Source organism: Brassica oleracea, chromosome C9 (genome assembly GCF_000695525.1).
Source record: "Brassica oleracea var. oleracea cultivar TO1000 chromosome C9, BOL, whole genome shotgun sequence".
NCBI lineage: Eukaryota > Viridiplantae > Streptophyta > Magnoliopsida > Brassicales > Brassicaceae > Brassica > Brassica oleracea.
In genome coordinates this window covers 50,709,641-50,727,487 of record NC_027756.1, presented here as the reverse complement: position 1 = coordinate 50,727,487, position 17,847 = coordinate 50,709,641, and the positions used below count along the sequence as shown (strand labels likewise).

Below are 17,847 nucleotides of genomic sequence, written 5' to 3'. Positions count from 1 at the left end.
TAAATAATTATTATACAATAACCAAAATATAAAAAATACAATATATGTCTAGATTATAAATATTTAGATACAAAAATTATATTAATATAATTATTCATTTATAAAATGAAAATATTTTATATGAAATAAAATTTAAAATAAAAAAAATCCCGCAGCGTAGCGCGGGTAATTACCTAGTTACACACTAACAATTTATAATGCATGAGTCAGTTTCTGTATATTCGATCATAGTGTTCACGAGCATTAAATATCTAACTGTTTAAGAGAACCATAATAAAAAAGTTACACAAAACTTGCAACCAAGTAGAATATTTTTTAAAAATGAATTTGAGAAAAAAACATTATTATCACTTTGTCCGTCCAAAAAAAGAGGATGGTATTATTGTTCTAATAGAACTCAAGTATATGTTGTCTGCAAATATTGCAATACGTAAAAAAAAAATTGGAATACGTTGAGTATCACCAAATTTAACATTCAATGAACTTGGCTACAAAACATACTATTTTATCATAATAAATTAATTATTTCCTTTTCTCGTACGGAGTACTAAGCCTCGGACGGATCGGGTATCCGGGCAATTTTAAGATATCCGGATCCGGATCCTTATCCGGCGGATCCGTAATTTTACTATCCGGATCCGGGATTCGCGGATATTCGGGTGTCGGATATCCTTCTAAAAATTATAATATCTGGCGGATATCCGGATTTGGATCCTTAAAATAAATAAAAAATAATATTAATATATAAAATATTAACAATAATTTAAAAATAAAAAAGATAAATAATGTTTTTAATTATTTCCATGTATAATATTACAAAATATACATAAAATTTATATATAGTATTATAAAAATGAAAATTTATTTAATAAAATTAGTTTTTATATATAGATATTACTATTTTTGAAATAATTATTAATAAAATTTACGGATCCGGATATCCGGACAAAAAAATTAAAATATCCGGATTCAGATTCGGCTTTGACGGATCTAACATTTTACTATCCGGATCCGGATTCGGCCTCTCCGGATATCCGGATTTTTGGATCGGATCCGGATCTCGGATCAAATCTAGATCTCGGATAAAATTCTCAGGCCTACGCAGTACGGGGTACACCTAGTGTATATCTATAATCTATTTAATTTATGAAACTCTGTATTAAAAGTGCCTCACTAAGAGAGAAAATATACAGACTATACAGTTAGCTTCTGGTAAGAATATTCAGTAATTTATGAAAATATTAATTTACTAATTTTGAAATTATTTTTCATTTCAGTACTTTGTCACATAAAACAATCTGATTAGTACTAGTTAACAATGCAAAATTTCAAACATACACTTAAAACATTTTTGACACCTGATAACAATTCCAATCTCTATTTCATAAAAAAAAAACTTTTAAATTTAGATATTATATTAAGTTTAATTACCACTTGTCACATTTTTATAGATTTTCAGGCGTTTCTCTTAATAATATAATAACTAAGAAATTGACAAAGTACCCAAAATATCGTTTTATCATTAAAAAGTAAAATCAAAGTAAATATACTTATTGCATATATAAAATATATATTTCCCATTTTAACATGTAAAACAAAGGGAAATAATCTATTATTCACAAGGAAACAAAAGATAATAAATAAATTTAGATATGCATGAATATCTAATTAAGTATTATTATGTGGAAAAGATATGCTAGCTCAAACAAATGTCTACGGTTTTTCCAAGCTTGAAACCGTTATAACTTATAACCTTTAAAGTTGGGTGTTATTTTGTTAAGGAGACACTTAGATAAATGGGAGGATTCATGGTTTCCGCCACCATCACCACCTAAGAGTTGCGAGATTCAAGCTCCGTTTACAAAACACAGAGTTCCAAAAATAAATAAACCCTAGTTTTCCACCACAAACCTTTGGAGATTACTTTCCTTGACGTGCACGCCTCTTCTCTTTTTTATTCATCTCTTTTGATCTCAAGGTATATAATTTCTTCTTTCTTGTTTTCCCATAATAATAATTCATGTCTGGATTGATGATAGCTGTCTTTAGCCTTGATGCTACTTATTTGATAGAGTTTTTGAAATACCGCGTTGTTAGGTAGCTTCAAAAGGCGTTATTTGATTTGTGGATGATGGCAACGACGTCTAGTACAGCGAAAAACAAACCAGACAACCAAAACCTCACCAGATCAAGATCTCTTGGTCCAAAGCCAAAGCAGTTACCATCATCGGAACCTAAAACGACCACAGATGGATCTGGTCGGAAACAAGTTGAGAAGCCCTTGCCCAATTATCTGAAACCAACAGCCAGCTCAAGACCTGACCCTGTCAAGTTCTTGAGGAAGAACAAAGCTGTCCAAGACAATCCGAAGCTTCTTCGTCGACGATCCTTTGATCGTCCTCTTTCGTCTTCATCAACTCATAAGCCTCTTAATACCTCTCCTCAAGCACGCCCACGAGATAAACCTGCGGTTCCAAGAGAGAACCCTGTCACTGGTCTGCGTTCTACATCTTTCCATGGAAGCAGCAGAGGCGGCCTCAGAGGAAGCACTACGGTGAAATCTCCTCCTGTGGCTTCAAGAGGACCTCCGGGTGTAAAGAAGAGCGGTCTGAGCGGTAACAGTTCTTCCAAGAGTAAGAAGGAACGTTCTGAGAATGTTCTAAAGAAATCTTCGGGGAAAGAGATTACCCCGGAATGTTCTCCTCCTGCGCCTGCTCATGAGGATGTAGAAGAGATTGTCAAGGTTGAGATTGATGTACAAGTTTCTGACCACATAGAAGAAGATAAAGATCAGGTTGCACAACCCAATGAATCCACAGAAGAAGAAAAGGGAGAGCTGGTCAATGAGGAACAGATAGAGGAGCAGAAAGAACCAGAGAACACTGAAGAAAACAGCAGTGAAGACAAGGAAGTTGTTGAAAAGAGAGTTGATGTTGAGGAGAATAACGAGACAGTTGTTACTCCTGATATGAAAGAAGCTGAGATAGAGGCAGAAGCCAAAGAAGAGGAGAGCGAAGGCAGCAAAGTGAAAGAAGGAACAACAGAGACAAAGAAGGAAGTGGTGAAAGGGAAGAAAGGGTCTCCAACAGCATACAACGATGTAATAGCAAGTAAGATGCAAGAGAGCTCGAGGAAGAACAAGGTCTTGGCTCTCGCTGGAGCCTTTCAAACCGTTATCGACTATGAAACTGCTGCTTCTAAGTGATATACTTTCATTTATATCACAGACACAGACTTCAACCGTGTCTTGTTAGCTTTCATATGTCGGTGCTTTCATTGTTGTTCTTGTTGCTTTTATTTCTTGTTTTTGGATTAGTATCAAATGTTGAACAAATGAATCATATCAATGCTTCATAGCAAAATGTTGGACAAATGAATCATAGGGTTTTCAGTTTACTGACATTGGCGGGTCGAACAAAACATTACAGCCTAGTTCACTCATAACATATTTGGGCCTTGGGCTCTAAATATTAATTAAAGCCCAATTCTCAAGAAATGTTACTATATATATATATTTTTTTTTTCAAGCTCCACGGTGACCGCCTGGTGAAGAAAAGTCAAACGAATTTGGTATTTTGATTATTCATCTCCCTATCCAGAAAATTGCTTCTAGATTAAGCTATATTTTTCTGGAGATCCTAAATTCACTTTTCTCACGCGGAAACAAAAATCTATTTCCATGGAAGTGACCCTCTATAAATACATGGATACAGCAACCTTTCTAAATCAAAAAAAGATATTCTTTTTGTTTTATTTACTTTGACAAAAAGAAGAAAGAGCCATAGGAAGAGAGGATGTGTTTGGTGTTCGTGTGCGATCAGGACGAGAGGGTGATCGGAAGGTACGCAGCTCCTGGAGCCTGCCCGTACTGCGGCGGAATGGTTCAAACGGTAGACGTAGAAAGCCAGTGGAGATTCTGCTTCGTCCCTCTCTATAACAAATCCAAACGTCGCCTTATTTGCTCCACCTGTGGTAAACGCCTCATCGCCCATTCCTGAATTAAAAACTCTCACCGAGATCTCTCTCTCTGTTTTGTAACTTCTCTATGTGTAATAAAAATTATCTTTGTGACTTGTATAAATCTTTTTTTTTTTTTTTTTTTTTGTCACTTAAACTTGTATAAATCATGATGAAAAATTCAGCTTATAGAAATGAAAAAACAATAATGATCACTTGCAAAGCTTGAGCTTCTTGAAGAAAGGAGAGACTCGAGATTTGGGATAAGGCTTTAACCATAACATAACAAAAAAAACGCGTTTTAATCATCCACAATCGAATCTCTCCCGGTAACTCGATGATAAGGGTTTTACCTTGTGCATAGAATCGATGTTAAGGGGATCACCATACTGAAGCGTGACCGGATCGTCTTTGAACAACCAAATCGCCGCCACAGACGCGTGGCATCCCTGCGTCACCACGCTCCCGAGTGGCCACGAATCGATTAGATCTCGTCGAAGCACCACGTACTGTACCGATTTCGACGCTCTGTTGGCTCATGGACGAAGCTGTTGTGATCCGATGGGGATGGCCAAACCGGATCGTGGAACGATGCGAGCTAATCCACGGCGCAGGATTGAAGAGTCGGGTGGTGGTCAACGGGAGTCCGAGACGACGGCGCATGGGCTTTACTCTTTCTTGGATAACACTTTACTAATGGGCTTCTTGCGACACCAATTTCGAGCCCATTTTTACGCGATTCTTTATCTTTTATTGATCTAACTGCACAATGCCTTTGTTTTGTATTTGAAAAATTAATTAAATGTTTATACAATGTTTATCTTTAATATAATGATTATAAATTGTTAAAATATTTTAATAACTTGTCAAAATATCTAAAATAAATTATCCATGTTACTATAAGAGAAAAAGACAAAAATAGCAATAAATCAAGTTTATGTTCCCAAACTAGCACTCAAGGTCAAAAGTCACAAAAATAGCACTTAATGTTTTATCAAAAGTCACAAACTTAGGGTTTAGAGTTAAATGGTGGGGTTTAGGATTTAGGGTTTAGGGTTTAGGGTTTAGGGTTTAGAGTTTAGGGTTTAGGGTTTAGAGTTGAGAAATGAGGTTTTGGGGATAAGATTTCAAATTTTGAAAAATAAAAAAATTAAAATTTTCAAAGGATAAACTTAGAAATGTGCTATTTTGGTCATTTTAGTTTTTGAGTGCTATTTTTGTGATATAAACTTAGAAAAGTGCTATTTTGGAGAGTTGCCCTTACTATAATCTTAATACTCCCTCCGTTATTTTATATAAGTCGTTTTAGAGGAATTTTTATGCTCCAAATTATATGACGTTTTCGGTTTTCAATGTAAAATTTATTAACACTTAATGTTGTATTACCAATGATAATATATCTTCTATTTTATTATTGGTTGATTTGTAGTTAGGTAAATAATTAATGATATTTTTGTTTAAAAAATATAAAAAATTAATGATTTCTTAATCTACGTTCATAATTCTAAAACGACTTATATTAAAAAAACGGAGGGAGTATTATATAGTCATTTGTAACTTCAATATTTTTAAAAGAGTATGGTAATGAATTTTTTAACAGTAATATATTCTTTCAAATATATTTTTGTCAGAATATATTAACTTTTAGAAATGTAAAGAACATATAATTTTGCAGAGAAGTTTATCCGCAAAATTCAAAACATTATAAATACTAAAATGTGGAGCACTTGTTTTATATATAGTATATAGAGCAATTTAATTGTGAGATATAAATTTAAGAATGATATATTTTCTTATAATTTTACCATATTTGTATAATTTTTTCATTATAGACATTAAAAATATATATATACTAAAAATAATAAATAAATTTAGTTGCATTTTTATTAACTTGTTCAAAGTGTAAGTTTAATATTAATTTCATTTGGATTAAAATTATTTATTTATATTTTTAATCATGGTAATAATTATGTACTTAATATTTTATATTTGAATTTTTTTAATCGAGCTTTGTATAATAAGTGTGTTAAGTTATATTATAATTAGGTAGACTTTGTGTCATCATTTAAGTGAGCTATGTCATCGTGTTTTTTTTGCTAAAATGATTACACTAATGACATGTATAAAATCACTCGGTAATTAATATCTATGAGATGTTCGGCCTTAAACTAACGTTGACCAATCATCAACTCATCGCAATTAAACTCAAGTTTAATTTGCTAAAACATATTTTAACTACGGTCTGTTTAACTTTTGTTTTTAGTTTACGTTTTGTTTGAGTTTTGTCTAATTTTCTTCATTGCAGCATACGCAGAGATTGTAGTAACATTTTCCTTTTTGCAACTAAGATTGTAGTAAACATGCCACAAGAAATTGAGCAAATATTTCAGTCCCACCTGAAAGCTGAAGCTTTCTCCAAATCATCATCAAAAAGTGAAACCACTTGTTCACTATCACATATTCTTCATGAATTTACGCATTTGAAACTTGAAAGTCAAAAGTGGTTGTAAAAGAGGTTAAAATCAAACCAAGCTTATCTACAATAGGTCCAGTTCAATTATGAGAGACATAATATAACTTAGTTGTATACTCATTCCGTTTCATAATAGTTGATGTTTTGTAATAGTACACAAAGATTAAGAAAATTACATTTTCCTAGAAAAATATTTTTAAAATATAATTTTAAAATCAGTTAACCAATTAGATTTTACAGTTTTTTTTATAATTGGTTGAACAGTTTCCAATAAAGTTAAAATTAACCTTAAAATCTCAAAACTTTCTTAAAATCTCAAAACTTCTTGTAAATTGAAACAAAACAAACTTTCTAAAACATCATCTATATTGAAACAGAGGGAGGGAGTATATAAATTTGTGTTGTTGGTCCACCATAAAGATATTTCTTAATTTAAAGGTCCTAATTGAGGTAATTGTAAATAAAAAAATTAAAGTATGATTCATGACATATGAAATTACGGTGATGGTAAGATATTCCGGAGTCGTGTTACCCACTCTGGATTATCTTTCACAAAACCATCCATACAATAACTTCAGAGTCTATTCATTCATCATTTTTTTCTCTGTTGTTCCGGCCCCATTAGTAGTCCTATCACCGTTTAAGAGATTTAGTCTTTGTGATCACAATTTAAGAGATTATGTTCCTAAAGCATATAATATTGAAATTTAATGTAGAAAGCTCTTGATACAGTTTATGATTGAATTGGGGGAAATTCATTGTCACTAATTATCCACACCAAAAGAAAATAAACACAGTGCATAACAGATTTACTTTAGATCTATCTTTCTGAGTGATTGATTATTGGAACTTATGATTAAGCCACTGAAAAGTTCGTTGTCAGAAAAAGAAATGTAAAGAACTCTGACATGGCCCTACTCATGATAAATTATAGAATTTTATTTTAATCTATTTTAATAATGCAACCAACAGAATGAAATAATAGTAATGGACTTGGAATTGGAGTTACAATAGTAATCCAAATGTAAATATGAATCTCTTCTAATACAGAATTTAAGGTCTAGTTGATAATCAAAACCTATCATACAGCTTGGTTTATCTTTATCATCGACTCATCGTATGCTGATATCTTATACATTATTTTTGGAAAACTTAAAACATATACTATATGCTACTCTAAGAGACTAAGAGCATCATTATCGCTAAAATGGGTTTAAGGGTTTTTTAAATTTTTTTTTGTCCGAAAACAAAAAATTAAAAATGAACCGATCGCGGACCGCTACATGTCAGTAGAGTTACGAACAATACATGAAACCAACAAAAATCGATCCTTATTTGATCACTTTTGTTACCGATTTTTCGCTGATCTGTGGAGTCCACCACTAATTTTTTGTAAAACTCCCCTTAAAAACCAGCGATCAACATGGTCTAACATTCTCGGATGCCATTTGGTAATCATGTTAAGTTTACTCGGATATTATTTTAAAATCTAACTATAATACTATTGACAGTAACTAACCCAGTCATTCAATACAAGAATCTTTGTATGTCCCTTCCAATAACCAATTCACAAGTATTGATCATATTCAAATAATATATCATATTTTTGTATATCAGCTTAAAACTTTTCAAAACATGCACCCATGTTTATCTTAGTTATTAGGTGGATTAGTCCATTTGAACACACACAAAAAAACTGGATTAAGTCTAATGAGCTATAATTATATTTTAAAGATTGTAAATCTAGACACATTTGTACAGCAATTCCTCTAATATATAGGGGATGATTGGTTGAGGCTGTAGATGCTCTGGACAGCCAAAATTTAGTCTACAACTATATATGTCAACCAATCGAGCTTTGCTTTCCTTAAAAAACTCACAGCAAAAAAATCTCTGCAAAATCAAAATATGGCTGTAGAGAGCTTTATTTCCAGAGCAAAAAATTAGTGCTTTAGAAATTTACAGCAAGAAAAGGTACAACAAATAAATCTACAGATTAAATTCTACAGCAAAAAATATAAAGTTACATCACTTACCAATCTTCCCCATACTTTAATGTTGTTCACTTTCTCAAATCCAGCATTATACACACACAAATAAAAGGTAATTATTAGGAATAAAGCTGAAAAGAATGGTCCTGCTTTAATCGAGAGTTAATTAATGAACTTAATAAACAAATCCGGTATTTAAGGATTCGTGTCACCATCCAATTAATATCTTCCACATTCTTGCCTTTCTACTAACGCGTTAAAAAAACATTATCCTAATTAATCCTCAACCACCGTCCATATTTGGCGCGAGAGCAAACAAAACACACAAACAGAAGAAACATGTTTGAAAAAGCTACACCACGTGTTAGTCAACTATACTTCCGCGTGGCTGATCACATGCTGTTGATATTTATAACTAGCAACTACGGGACGGGGACAAAAGCCTTCGAGCGCCGTTCAGATCGGGGAGGGGTCTCTATACATAGAAATGGCTTACCTGTTTTTTTTTTTAAAATAATAATCTTAAAGAACCTTTACTCTAATAATAATTCAGATTATTATTTTGTTAGTGTACTGTAGCTTGTAAATTTTATATTCCATTATTTAGTTTAGTAATATAGAAATGGGATTGATAATTCGTGGACAACTAATTTTGTGCCAATACAGTTGTTTTCCGCTCCATAAGTACTGATGGTTGGGTTTTATTCATTTTAATGCATATTGTCGTCCGTTTTTTTCTTTTTCCTCTTTTCACAAGATTCAAATAATTGATCATACTTTCAAACTGAAATTGAACTGAAGAAGAATATAGGTTTAAGATTAGATTAATTTAATAACAAGTATTATAGTATGTTCGTTACACTGTGGTACATGTGCTACTATATATAGCTTTGATAGTCATGAAACATGAATGTCCTGGACCCAATTCGAATCTTTGTGTGTGTTTTCGTCAAAAATTGACATTCTATAAACTATGTAGAACCACATGGTAATTGGAAAGAGGCAAAGAGAAATAAAGCAGAGTTATGATCTGCTTGGAGCCTTCAAAGGCCAACTACAATAAAGCTATCACAATTTTGTTATCTAAAAGAGTTATTTCCGTAATCATCAAACTCATCCGTCGTATTTTCTGAAAGGGTAAAATTAGAGATAATACTCAACTAATCTAGGTATAAAGAAAAGATGATCGACAAGCACATGCATGCAACCCTAGTTTGTGTTATAATGACGTCAGTGTATTACTACCGTATGTTGCATGGTGATCAAAGAAAACAATTATTGACGCCAGTTCTTGTTGTTATACTCTCTCATACTTTTAAAAAGGTGTGTCCTTAAATTCATGGGAGCATGACGTTAACGCGCGGCCTTGTATAGCTCTGTCACATCTACGACGGATAAAAAAAACAGGGATAGTGAAAGAGAGAGAGAAGTAGAATTGTGTGTCATTCTCAACTCGGATTGGGTTGGGTCTCAGAAAGTAAACAAACGTGCAGACTGCAGAGAGAAAAGAGAAGAAAGAGTCTGGGCCATTAGAATAGTCCTCCCTGCCAATATAATATACATTGACCTCTCTGTACTCTTGAGGGTAGCACATGCTCCTCCTCTTTCTCCTTCCATTTTTTTTTTCGTTTCTCAACTCGACTCCGTAAAATAGCATTTGTTTTTTTTTAATCTCCTATCTTTCACAATTCACATGCCATTTCTCTTTCCCAATGCTCATTTGAAGTTTATTTACTCTCTTCTCCCAAAGACGATAGACGACGACGACTCTCTTCAGATCTACTCACTGTTCCTTGTCCTTCCATCATCTGTTGATTTTCCGGTGACCGGAACCATATAAGGTAAACTTCTGATCCAATCCCTTCCAATTGTTTCTTTCCCCCTGCTTCTCATTTGTACCAAATTGTTTTTTTTTTCTATCTTTCTGCTTTCCTCATTGACTCCCGCCAGTACATGATTTCGCTGATATATATATATTAATGATCCAATTCTTCTCCAGACTGTTTTTTGATCATTTCTCAGAAATTTTTATCCGATTAACTTTGGTTTTTAAATTTTTGTTTCGGTTTGTTAAGTTCGACTTGGTCTAGAATTGTCTCCATCTCCATGTAACCGTAATTTGAAATTTCCCGCGAATGTTTAATCCCATAACTGGTCCACACTACTACCTTTTTTTAAGTCTTTTTCAAAATTCGATTTAGTTACTTATTATTTACAGATCAAGATTCTGAATTTGGAGATGAATAATGTCTGTATCTGAACTGTGGCTATATTTATACAGGTTTCTTGGTCAGATCAAGATTCTGGTTGATTTAGAGTGTTTTGTTCTTGTATAAAAGAAACAATTCTGATTAAATGGTCTGCGAAATGGAGACTGATCAGATCGAGGAAATGGATGTCGAAGTCTTATCTTCCATGTGGCCCGATGACGTCGGAACCCAAGCAGACAACCAGTTCAACGTCGAGAAACCCGCAGGGGATTCAGACACCTTGAAAGAAGTAGACATCGCCGAGAAACGAACCATGGCTGATCTAAAACGTTTACCCGAACTCCTGAACACCACTGACCAAGGCTCATCTCAACTCACCAACCTCGTGAGACAATGGGAGTATATGCAAGACCACGCGGTTAGGCTTCTAAGAGAAGAGCTCAAGATTCTCACTAGACAAAGAGAAGAAGCCGAGGCCAAGGAGCTTAAGATCATAGAGGAGCATAACTTCGAGACCGAAGAGCCTGAGAATGTCCCCGTTTTGGATGAGACCAGCCATCTTTTCCGCAGGTTTAGGCAGAAGAAACGCGATGAGCTGGTCGATAGCAAGAGGGTTGTGATCGATGAGGAGTTTGACACGGTTGCGTATTGGAAACAGAAGGCGTTGAGTTTGGAGAAGATGCTTGAAGCGAGTACCGAGAGAGAGAGGAGATTGATTGAGAAGCTGAATGAGAGTTTGAAGACTATGGAGAGTCACTCAGCACCGGTGGAAGAGCTGACTCAGAATCTTAAAAGAGCTGAAGGTTTCTTGCATTTCATACTTCAGAATGCACCTATTGTTATGGGACATCAGGATAAGGATTTGCGCTACTTGTTCATCTACAACAAGTTCCCTAGTCTGCGTGAACAGGTTTGTAAAAAAAACTGTTTCTTCTTTTGTTCTGTTGGATTACTTACTTATTAGGTCTGAGCATATTTCGGGTAAGGGTTCGGTTGGGGTATTTCAAGATTCAGATAGTCTTGGTAGAGAGCTAGAATATCCATTTACTACGTGACATACTTTCGGTTCGGGTAATTTTGGGTTCGGTTCGGATAGTAAAACTAAGAACCGGAAAATATTAAAAAAAAAAACTCAATTCTCGTTTGGTTCCGGTTCGGTTATTTTGAATAATTTGAGTAATTTTGGTAAATTATTGGATATTTTGGATAAAATCAAATAATTAAAATGATTCGAATAGAAATGTTGGATAATTTGGATTATTTTAGATATTTGATATAAATATCATGATATTTATGAATACTTTCGAGTAATTTCATGTAGTTCAAATATTTTTTTTAAAAAAATTATGTCTTTTTCAATTACTTTTGGATATTTTTAGTAGACTTTTAAATTATATATATAAATATATTTGGTTATGTTATATATATAATTAATATTTTATATATTCGGATACCGTTTAGTTCTTGGTTCAGTTTATTTCCGATAAAAATATAGCAACCTTCGGATACAAGGATTTCGGTTATGTTTCAGATATTTTGGTTTGGTTCCGGGCTTTTTTCCCCATGCCTATTAATAATCGTTCTCATGGGTGAAACGTTAATGTCAGGACATATTGGGGAAAACAGACGTGGAGATATTCCATGGAGGTGGAGTTAAAGAGTCTGAAGATTTCAAGAGAGAGGTTCTTGAGAAAGGAAAAGCTTCAAAGAGAGAGATCACATTCGAGACAGAGCTATTCGGATCAAAGACGTTTTTGATATACGTCGAGCCTGTTTACAACAAAGCCCGCGAGAAAATCGGTATAAACTACATGGGGATGGAAGTAACTGATCAGGTAAGGAAGAGAGAAAAAATGGCCAAACTCAGAGAAGACAACGCGGTCAGAAAGGCGATGGAATCAGAACTGACCAAGACCATTCACATCACAGAGGAGACAATGAGAGCTAAGCAAATGCTGGCGACAATGTCTCACGAGATAAGATCACCATTGTCAGGAGTAGTTGGTATGGCTGAGATACTTTCTACTACAAAGCTGGATAAAGAGCAAAGACAGCTGTTAAATGTCATGATCTCTTCTGGAGATTTGGTGCTTCAGCTGATTAACGACATTCTTGATCTCTCCAAGGTTGAATCAGGTAAGATAGTATTGTGTGGTCATGTATTCAAGATTATTAATGACTAATGTTTCTGTGTGTTATTTTTTTTTTTAGGTGTGATGAAGTTGGAAGCTACGAAATTTAGGCCAAGAGAAGTGGTGAAGCATGTGCTTCAGACAGCTGCTGCATCGCTGAAGAAAGATTTGACATTAGAAGGAAACATTGCAGATGAAGTTCCTATATTGGTTAGTACACAAAAGAGTTAACGTGACAAAAGCCATTGTAATCTTAACTTTTATTCTTTTCATGTTCAGGTCGTTGGAGATGTTCTAAGGATTAGGCAGATTCTCACTAACTTGATCAGCAACGCTATCAAATTTACACATCGAGGAAAGGTTGGGATCAAACTCAAAGTGATATCAGAACCATCCTTTGCTAGTGATAAAGAACAGAACGAGACTTCGGTTTGGATTTGCTGTGACGTTTATGACACTGGAATTGGAATCCCAGGTAAGAAAGATTTGTTCAAGAAGTAACATGCTAAGCTAGTTACTGACACAGTCCATGTCTTGGTCTACATAATGCAGAGAACGCTCTCCCTTGTTTGTTCAAGAAGTACATGCAAGCAAGCGCTGATCATGCTCGCAAATACGGTGGAACTGGTCTCGGTCTCGCCATTTGCAAACAGCTGGTAGAGCTAATGGGAGGTCAACTCACTGTGACAAGCCAGGTCAACTTAGGTTCAACGTTCACGTTCATATTACCTTACAAAGTTGCAACATCAGATGATCATTCAGATGATCAAGATGAGTTCTCTGACATGGTTGATCATCATCAACCAGAGCCAGACGACACAACCGAAGGATACTTTCAGTTTAAAGCGCTTCTAGGATCTATCTATTCCACCGGTCATGGGCAGTAACTTCTTACCTCACAAAGCTATGCTCACTAGTCCTATTAAGCTCATCAACGGTTCTGTCGCCGATCCTTCTAACAGCAGCGGACAAAGCCAGACGGTTCAGGTTGAAAATGGTGGTTATATGGATGAATCTGAGTCGGCTCATCAATATGGCAATGGGAATGGTCATCGATGTTCTTCCAAGGAAAGTGAATCTTGTAGCAGTTCACAAGCTAGCTCAGAGATGGAGTCAGAGCTCACAGTTTCATCTCCTAGGGAAGAGGAGAAAACTGAGACGGAGGTCAAAGAGACATCACAGCAGCCAAAGATTTTGCTTGTGGAAGATAACAAAATCAACATCATGGTTGCCAAGTCGATGATGAAGCAACTAGGCTATACTATGGACATTGCAAATAATGGAGTTGAAGCCATAAACGCTGTTAAAGACACTAGCTACGACTTGGTACTCATGGTAAGTCAACTTGTAAGTTCACTTAATTTGAAAAAAACTTATAAATCTATTTTGGGGTTCACAGGATGTGTGCATGCCGGTTATGGATGGTTTAAAAGCTACAAGACTGATCCGTTCATACGAAGAATCTGGTAACTGGGATGCTGCAATAGAAGCCGGAGTAGATATAAAGACATCAGAGAGTGAGCAAGGCTGTGAGCGTTCCACTGACCGGCTGCCTATAGTCGCTATGACCGCTAATACATTAGCAGAGAGCTCAGAAGAATGTTATGCAAATGGTATGGACTCTTTTATTTCTAAACCTGTAACGTTGCAAAAACTTAAAGAGTGTCTACAACAGTATCTCCAGTGACATTTTCAGAGTTTGTATATAAAATGTGATATAGGAAAAAAGTTTTGGAGAGCTATACAAAGTAGCTTTGCTCTCTCTTAGAGATTGTACAGTTATCAATAAAAAAAAGAGGTTTGTCTTTCTTTATTTATTTGTGGGAAGTTCATGGGGAGAAAAAACACCCTCTGTGCCTTAGTGTTCATGGCGAGACAAAACATACTCAAAACGTGACTTATCTTGATTTCTGTTGGCTGTAACGTTGTATACCATGAACATCCACGATTCCTGGAGGGAACACTGGATCAGTAGCAGCTCTAACCGCAACTTTGGCAACGGATTCAACATTCACCGGAGGTGTGAATAAAGGTCCGACTAATGGGAGCTGGTTCAGCGGTTTTGCTTGTTGAAGAACCTACAGAAAGCCAGTAACGTTATTAATAAAGAGATTGATTTTTGAGAGATAAAGAGGGAAGCAAAGCTCTTTACCATCTCCATGGGTGAACCAAAGACTCCCAATGGGATCTTCATGTTCCCAACGCTGCGAGTTCCATAAATGAAACCAGGCCTCAAGATTATCCCTTCACAACATTAACCAAAATCTTAATTGTGATTCAGAGAGAGTTTTGTAATTGTTAATCATGAAAGCTTTACCTCCATAAGCAAATCTTGTGAGCAGCTCAGTCTCAGCAGCACGCTGTAAAGAATCAAAAGAAAAAAAAAAAGTCTTAAGACAACAATGTACACTTGACCAAAAAAGGAGTATGCAGAAGCTCTTTGATGATACCTTTCCTTCATAGTAACCGCTCAACAAGTACTTAGCTAGTCCGAAATCAGCAGCGGATATATAGACAAATCGTTTCACACCTTTCTCTGAAGCTGCTCTAATAGCGTTGATGTTTGCAGTCCCATTAATCTTATACATATACGAGTTTGAACCAAAACCACCAACACAAGAGATCTGCAATGATTCAAAAGCATAGCTGACTAAGCCAAAAAAATAAAAAAAAAAATCATCAATTTTTCTACATTGATGGAGTAAAAAAAAACATACCACAGAAGTCACTCCATCAAGAGCATCTTTCAATAAATCAGATGATAGAAGGTTTCCTAGGGGGAAAAAAGGGTAAAGATATAATAAGAAAATAAACATAAAATTAAATATTACATGTTGAGGTTAAGATCTAACAAGATACCTTGATGCCATGTAACTCTGGAAGCCCATGGCTCTTGTAAAGACGACCTACCTGATCTATAACACCCATACTCTTCAACGGAGAGCCAAAAAAAAGTTGAACTTGATCAAAGTCAGAAACAGAGAGTATTACTACCTGCTAAGGCTAGAGACAGATAAGCCGCGATCTAAAGCTTCTTTACAGACGTGTGATCCCACAAAGCCATTTCCACCAAGGACAAGTAGCTGTAAAGAGTCGAAACGAAGATATTTTAATGAACATCAATGCAATGTGAGATCCCCACAGAAACTGAATAAAGGTTGTACCTTTTCAGTTGGAGGTGGAGGGACATGAACAGTCTCTGCTTCTTCCACATTGAAAGGCTCGTCGATTTTGTTGGAGTCTGTCGTGAGATACCTCCCGCCAGTGGATGATGCAGATACGAACCTATAACGCAACGTAAGACGACGATTATTTGGAATCGATTGAGGTGCGAATTACGGAGGAGAGAGAGCACTCACCGTGTCTGGGGAACAGAGGATTTGTGACGGATCAAACGCGAAACGATCGTCCTCATTTTTTTTTTCTTTGAGAGCAGAGCAATTTGACGCAGAGATGAGCAAACAATCTTTTTTCTACTTTAGGAGAAGAGAGTCCGGCGGCGATGGAGACGGAGAAGTAAGGCCTAATGACAGAGCTTTTAATGTCGGAAACAGAGAACACGTCGCCTCTTAGTGAGCTTCCACGTAGACCCGGACCCTGACCCGAGGATCCGAACCCATGAGAAGCCTCGAGAGTCGGGCGTGGCATTTAAGTCAAGATCATTGGATAGTACATTGGGGCAAGATTAATTGGGCTTTTACATTCTTATAAGATGGGCTGCAAGATGCATAACGATGAATGTGTGCAATGCATATTCACTTTCCACAACCTATGTTTTATATTATTTTGGCAAGTGAGGTAGATGATGCCTTGAAATAGCTTTTCTTCTCAAGAATTTGGAGGCCACGCAAATTTGACTATCCTTTTTATTCAATTTGCTTTTCGCCTTTAACTCTTTTAAGACTTTAGCTAACTAACTAAGACCATGATTATAGCATAAGCGATCTTTAGGTTTTTTTTTCTGTTTTCTTAAAAAAAAATTAAAATAAATCAATTGCGGACCGCCGATACAGTAGAACCCGCAAACAGTACCAAAACCCTTCAATTACCGATCTTTTATTTGGTGATTTTTGGAAATAGTTTTTAAAAAATTTGTGGAACCTACGCGTCAGCCCATATTTTGTCAAAAAACTCTCGCATCAACAGCGGTAGGGCGGTCAATTTTTACAATGATTTCTCATCAAAATACTAATATAAAAATGAAAACAAGGAAAAAGAAATCAGAAAAAATAAAAAGACGTAAGTAGAAGAAGAGACTCTGACTTCTTTTGCAGAGAGATTATCTTCACGTGTATATATGTAAATGAGACAGCAAGCACTACAACATTAAATCTTTATTTAGATAATAACTAATTTGCTTTACAATATTAATAAAATTATGATAAAAAACCATGTTGAAGAAACTTATCACTAAAGATGCACTAAATCTTTTAAACCGGGTCTCGTTGTCTGGTGGTACAGGAACCTCGGCTGAAGTGTCCGCCATCACGACTTCGAGCCCCGGTCACAATGGATTTAACATTCCTTCCGTTGGGGCGCTGGACCCTCTACAGGGGATAATTGGGAATGTGGCTGCCCAGATACCAGAGTTATCACAAAAAAAATGCATCTTTTATGAAAAGGATGATCAGCCAATGTGCGTATATATAAAATATATTCATAAACTGAAACAAAAGATGGCCCCATGATATACGCAGCTTGTTCGTCTTTACCATAAAAGTTCACACGTTCCATAACATCTAAGACCATCAGCATTGGTGAACTTCAAAGATAGTTCACACGGTTTTCAAAAAAAAAAAAAATTAAAATAATAAAAATCAATTAAAATAATAAAAATCAAAGATAGTCACTGTAGCGCGGACTCTACGACACGTGACGACCCGCGATTGATCCTATTAATAATTTTTTTTTTTTTTTTAAAAACAAAAATTAAATAAAAATAATAATAATAATAAAAAATGCTTTGTGAACCCATGGGTGTTCACTGATGGTCTAACATCACATAAGATTCATAATGATTGCATGTAGGCCTTTAAAGAAGCTTGGCTGAAATTCACTTTATATGTTCACATGTGATGTAATTG

The 17,847-nt window shown here is 35.3% G+C and overlaps 4 protein-coding genes across 4 annotated transcripts; 3 read left to right on the top strand and 1 right to left on the bottom strand.

Moving 5' to 3' along the window:
• Positions 1-1,723: 1,723 nt before the first annotated feature.
• On the top strand, positions 1,724-3,370 carry LOC106318438. Its single transcript, XM_013756410.1, has 2 exons — positions 1,724-1,978; positions 2,098-3,370. The coding sequence occupies exon 2, from the start codon at positions 2,129-2,131 to the stop codon at positions 3,203-3,205; it is 1,077 nt and encodes a 358-aa protein (XP_013611864.1). The 5' UTR covers positions 1,724-1,978; positions 2,098-2,128; the 3' UTR covers positions 3,206-3,370.
• A 180-nt stretch (positions 3,371-3,550) lies between these two features.
• Positions 3,551-4,087, top strand: LOC106318440. Its single transcript, XM_013756412.1, has one exon. It carries the CDS (start codon positions 3,795-3,797, stop codon positions 3,996-3,998), a length of 204 nt encoding a protein of 67 aa, XP_013611866.1. The 5' UTR covers positions 3,551-3,794; the 3' UTR covers positions 3,999-4,087.
• Positions 4,088-9,846: 5,759 nt separating this feature from the next.
• LOC106318435 (histidine kinase 5-like) lies at positions 9,847-14,713 on the top strand. The gene is given in 8 exon segments (XM_013756409.1): positions 9,847-10,262; positions 10,703-11,541; positions 12,239-12,767; positions 12,843-12,973; positions 13,043-13,238; positions 13,316-13,637; positions 13,639-14,098; positions 14,163-14,713. Coding segments are annotated over 7 exon segments (2,691 nt in total). The 5' UTR covers positions 9,847-10,262; positions 10,703-10,776; the 3' UTR covers positions 14,451-14,713.
• Positions 14,441-16,361, bottom strand: LOC106318439 (uncharacterized protein At1g32220, chloroplastic-like). Its single transcript, XM_013756411.1, has 9 exons — positions 16,123-16,361; positions 15,928-16,048; positions 15,758-15,846; positions 15,623-15,678; positions 15,481-15,536; positions 15,214-15,387; positions 15,081-15,123; positions 14,916-15,007; positions 14,441-14,841 (listed from the first exon to the last, which is right to left on the bottom strand). Exons 1-9 carry the CDS (start codon positions 16,176-16,178, stop codon positions 14,662-14,664), a joined length of 867 nt encoding a protein of 288 aa, XP_013611865.1. The 5' UTR covers positions 16,179-16,361; the 3' UTR covers positions 14,441-14,661.
• Between the last annotated feature and the right edge of the window lie 1,486 nt (positions 16,362-17,847).

What these genes read in the sequence shown, in the direction of transcription:
- LOC106318439 (XM_013756411.1), bottom strand. Translation starts at nt 16,178, where the DNA reads ATGAGGACGATCGTTTCGCGTTTGATCCGTCACAAATCCTCTGTTCCC. An exon ending in CAGAGTTACATGGCATCAAG is followed by an intron (nt 15,537 to 15,622) that starts GTATCTTGTTAG and finishes TTTTCCCCCTAG; the next exon opens with GAAACCTTCTATCATCTGAT. An exon ending in CACAAGATTTGCTTATGGAG is followed by an intron (nt 15,008 to 15,080) that starts GTAAAGCTTTCA and finishes AATGTTGTGAAG; the next exon opens with GGATAATCTTGAGGCCTGGT.
- LOC106318438 (XM_013756410.1), top strand. Translation starts at nt 2,129, where the DNA reads ATGATGGCAACGACGTCTAGTACAGCGAAAAACAAACCAGACAACCAA.
- LOC106318440 (XM_013756412.1), top strand. Translation starts at nt 3,795, where the DNA reads ATGTGTTTGGTGTTCGTGTGCGATCAGGACGAGAGGGTGATCGGAAGG.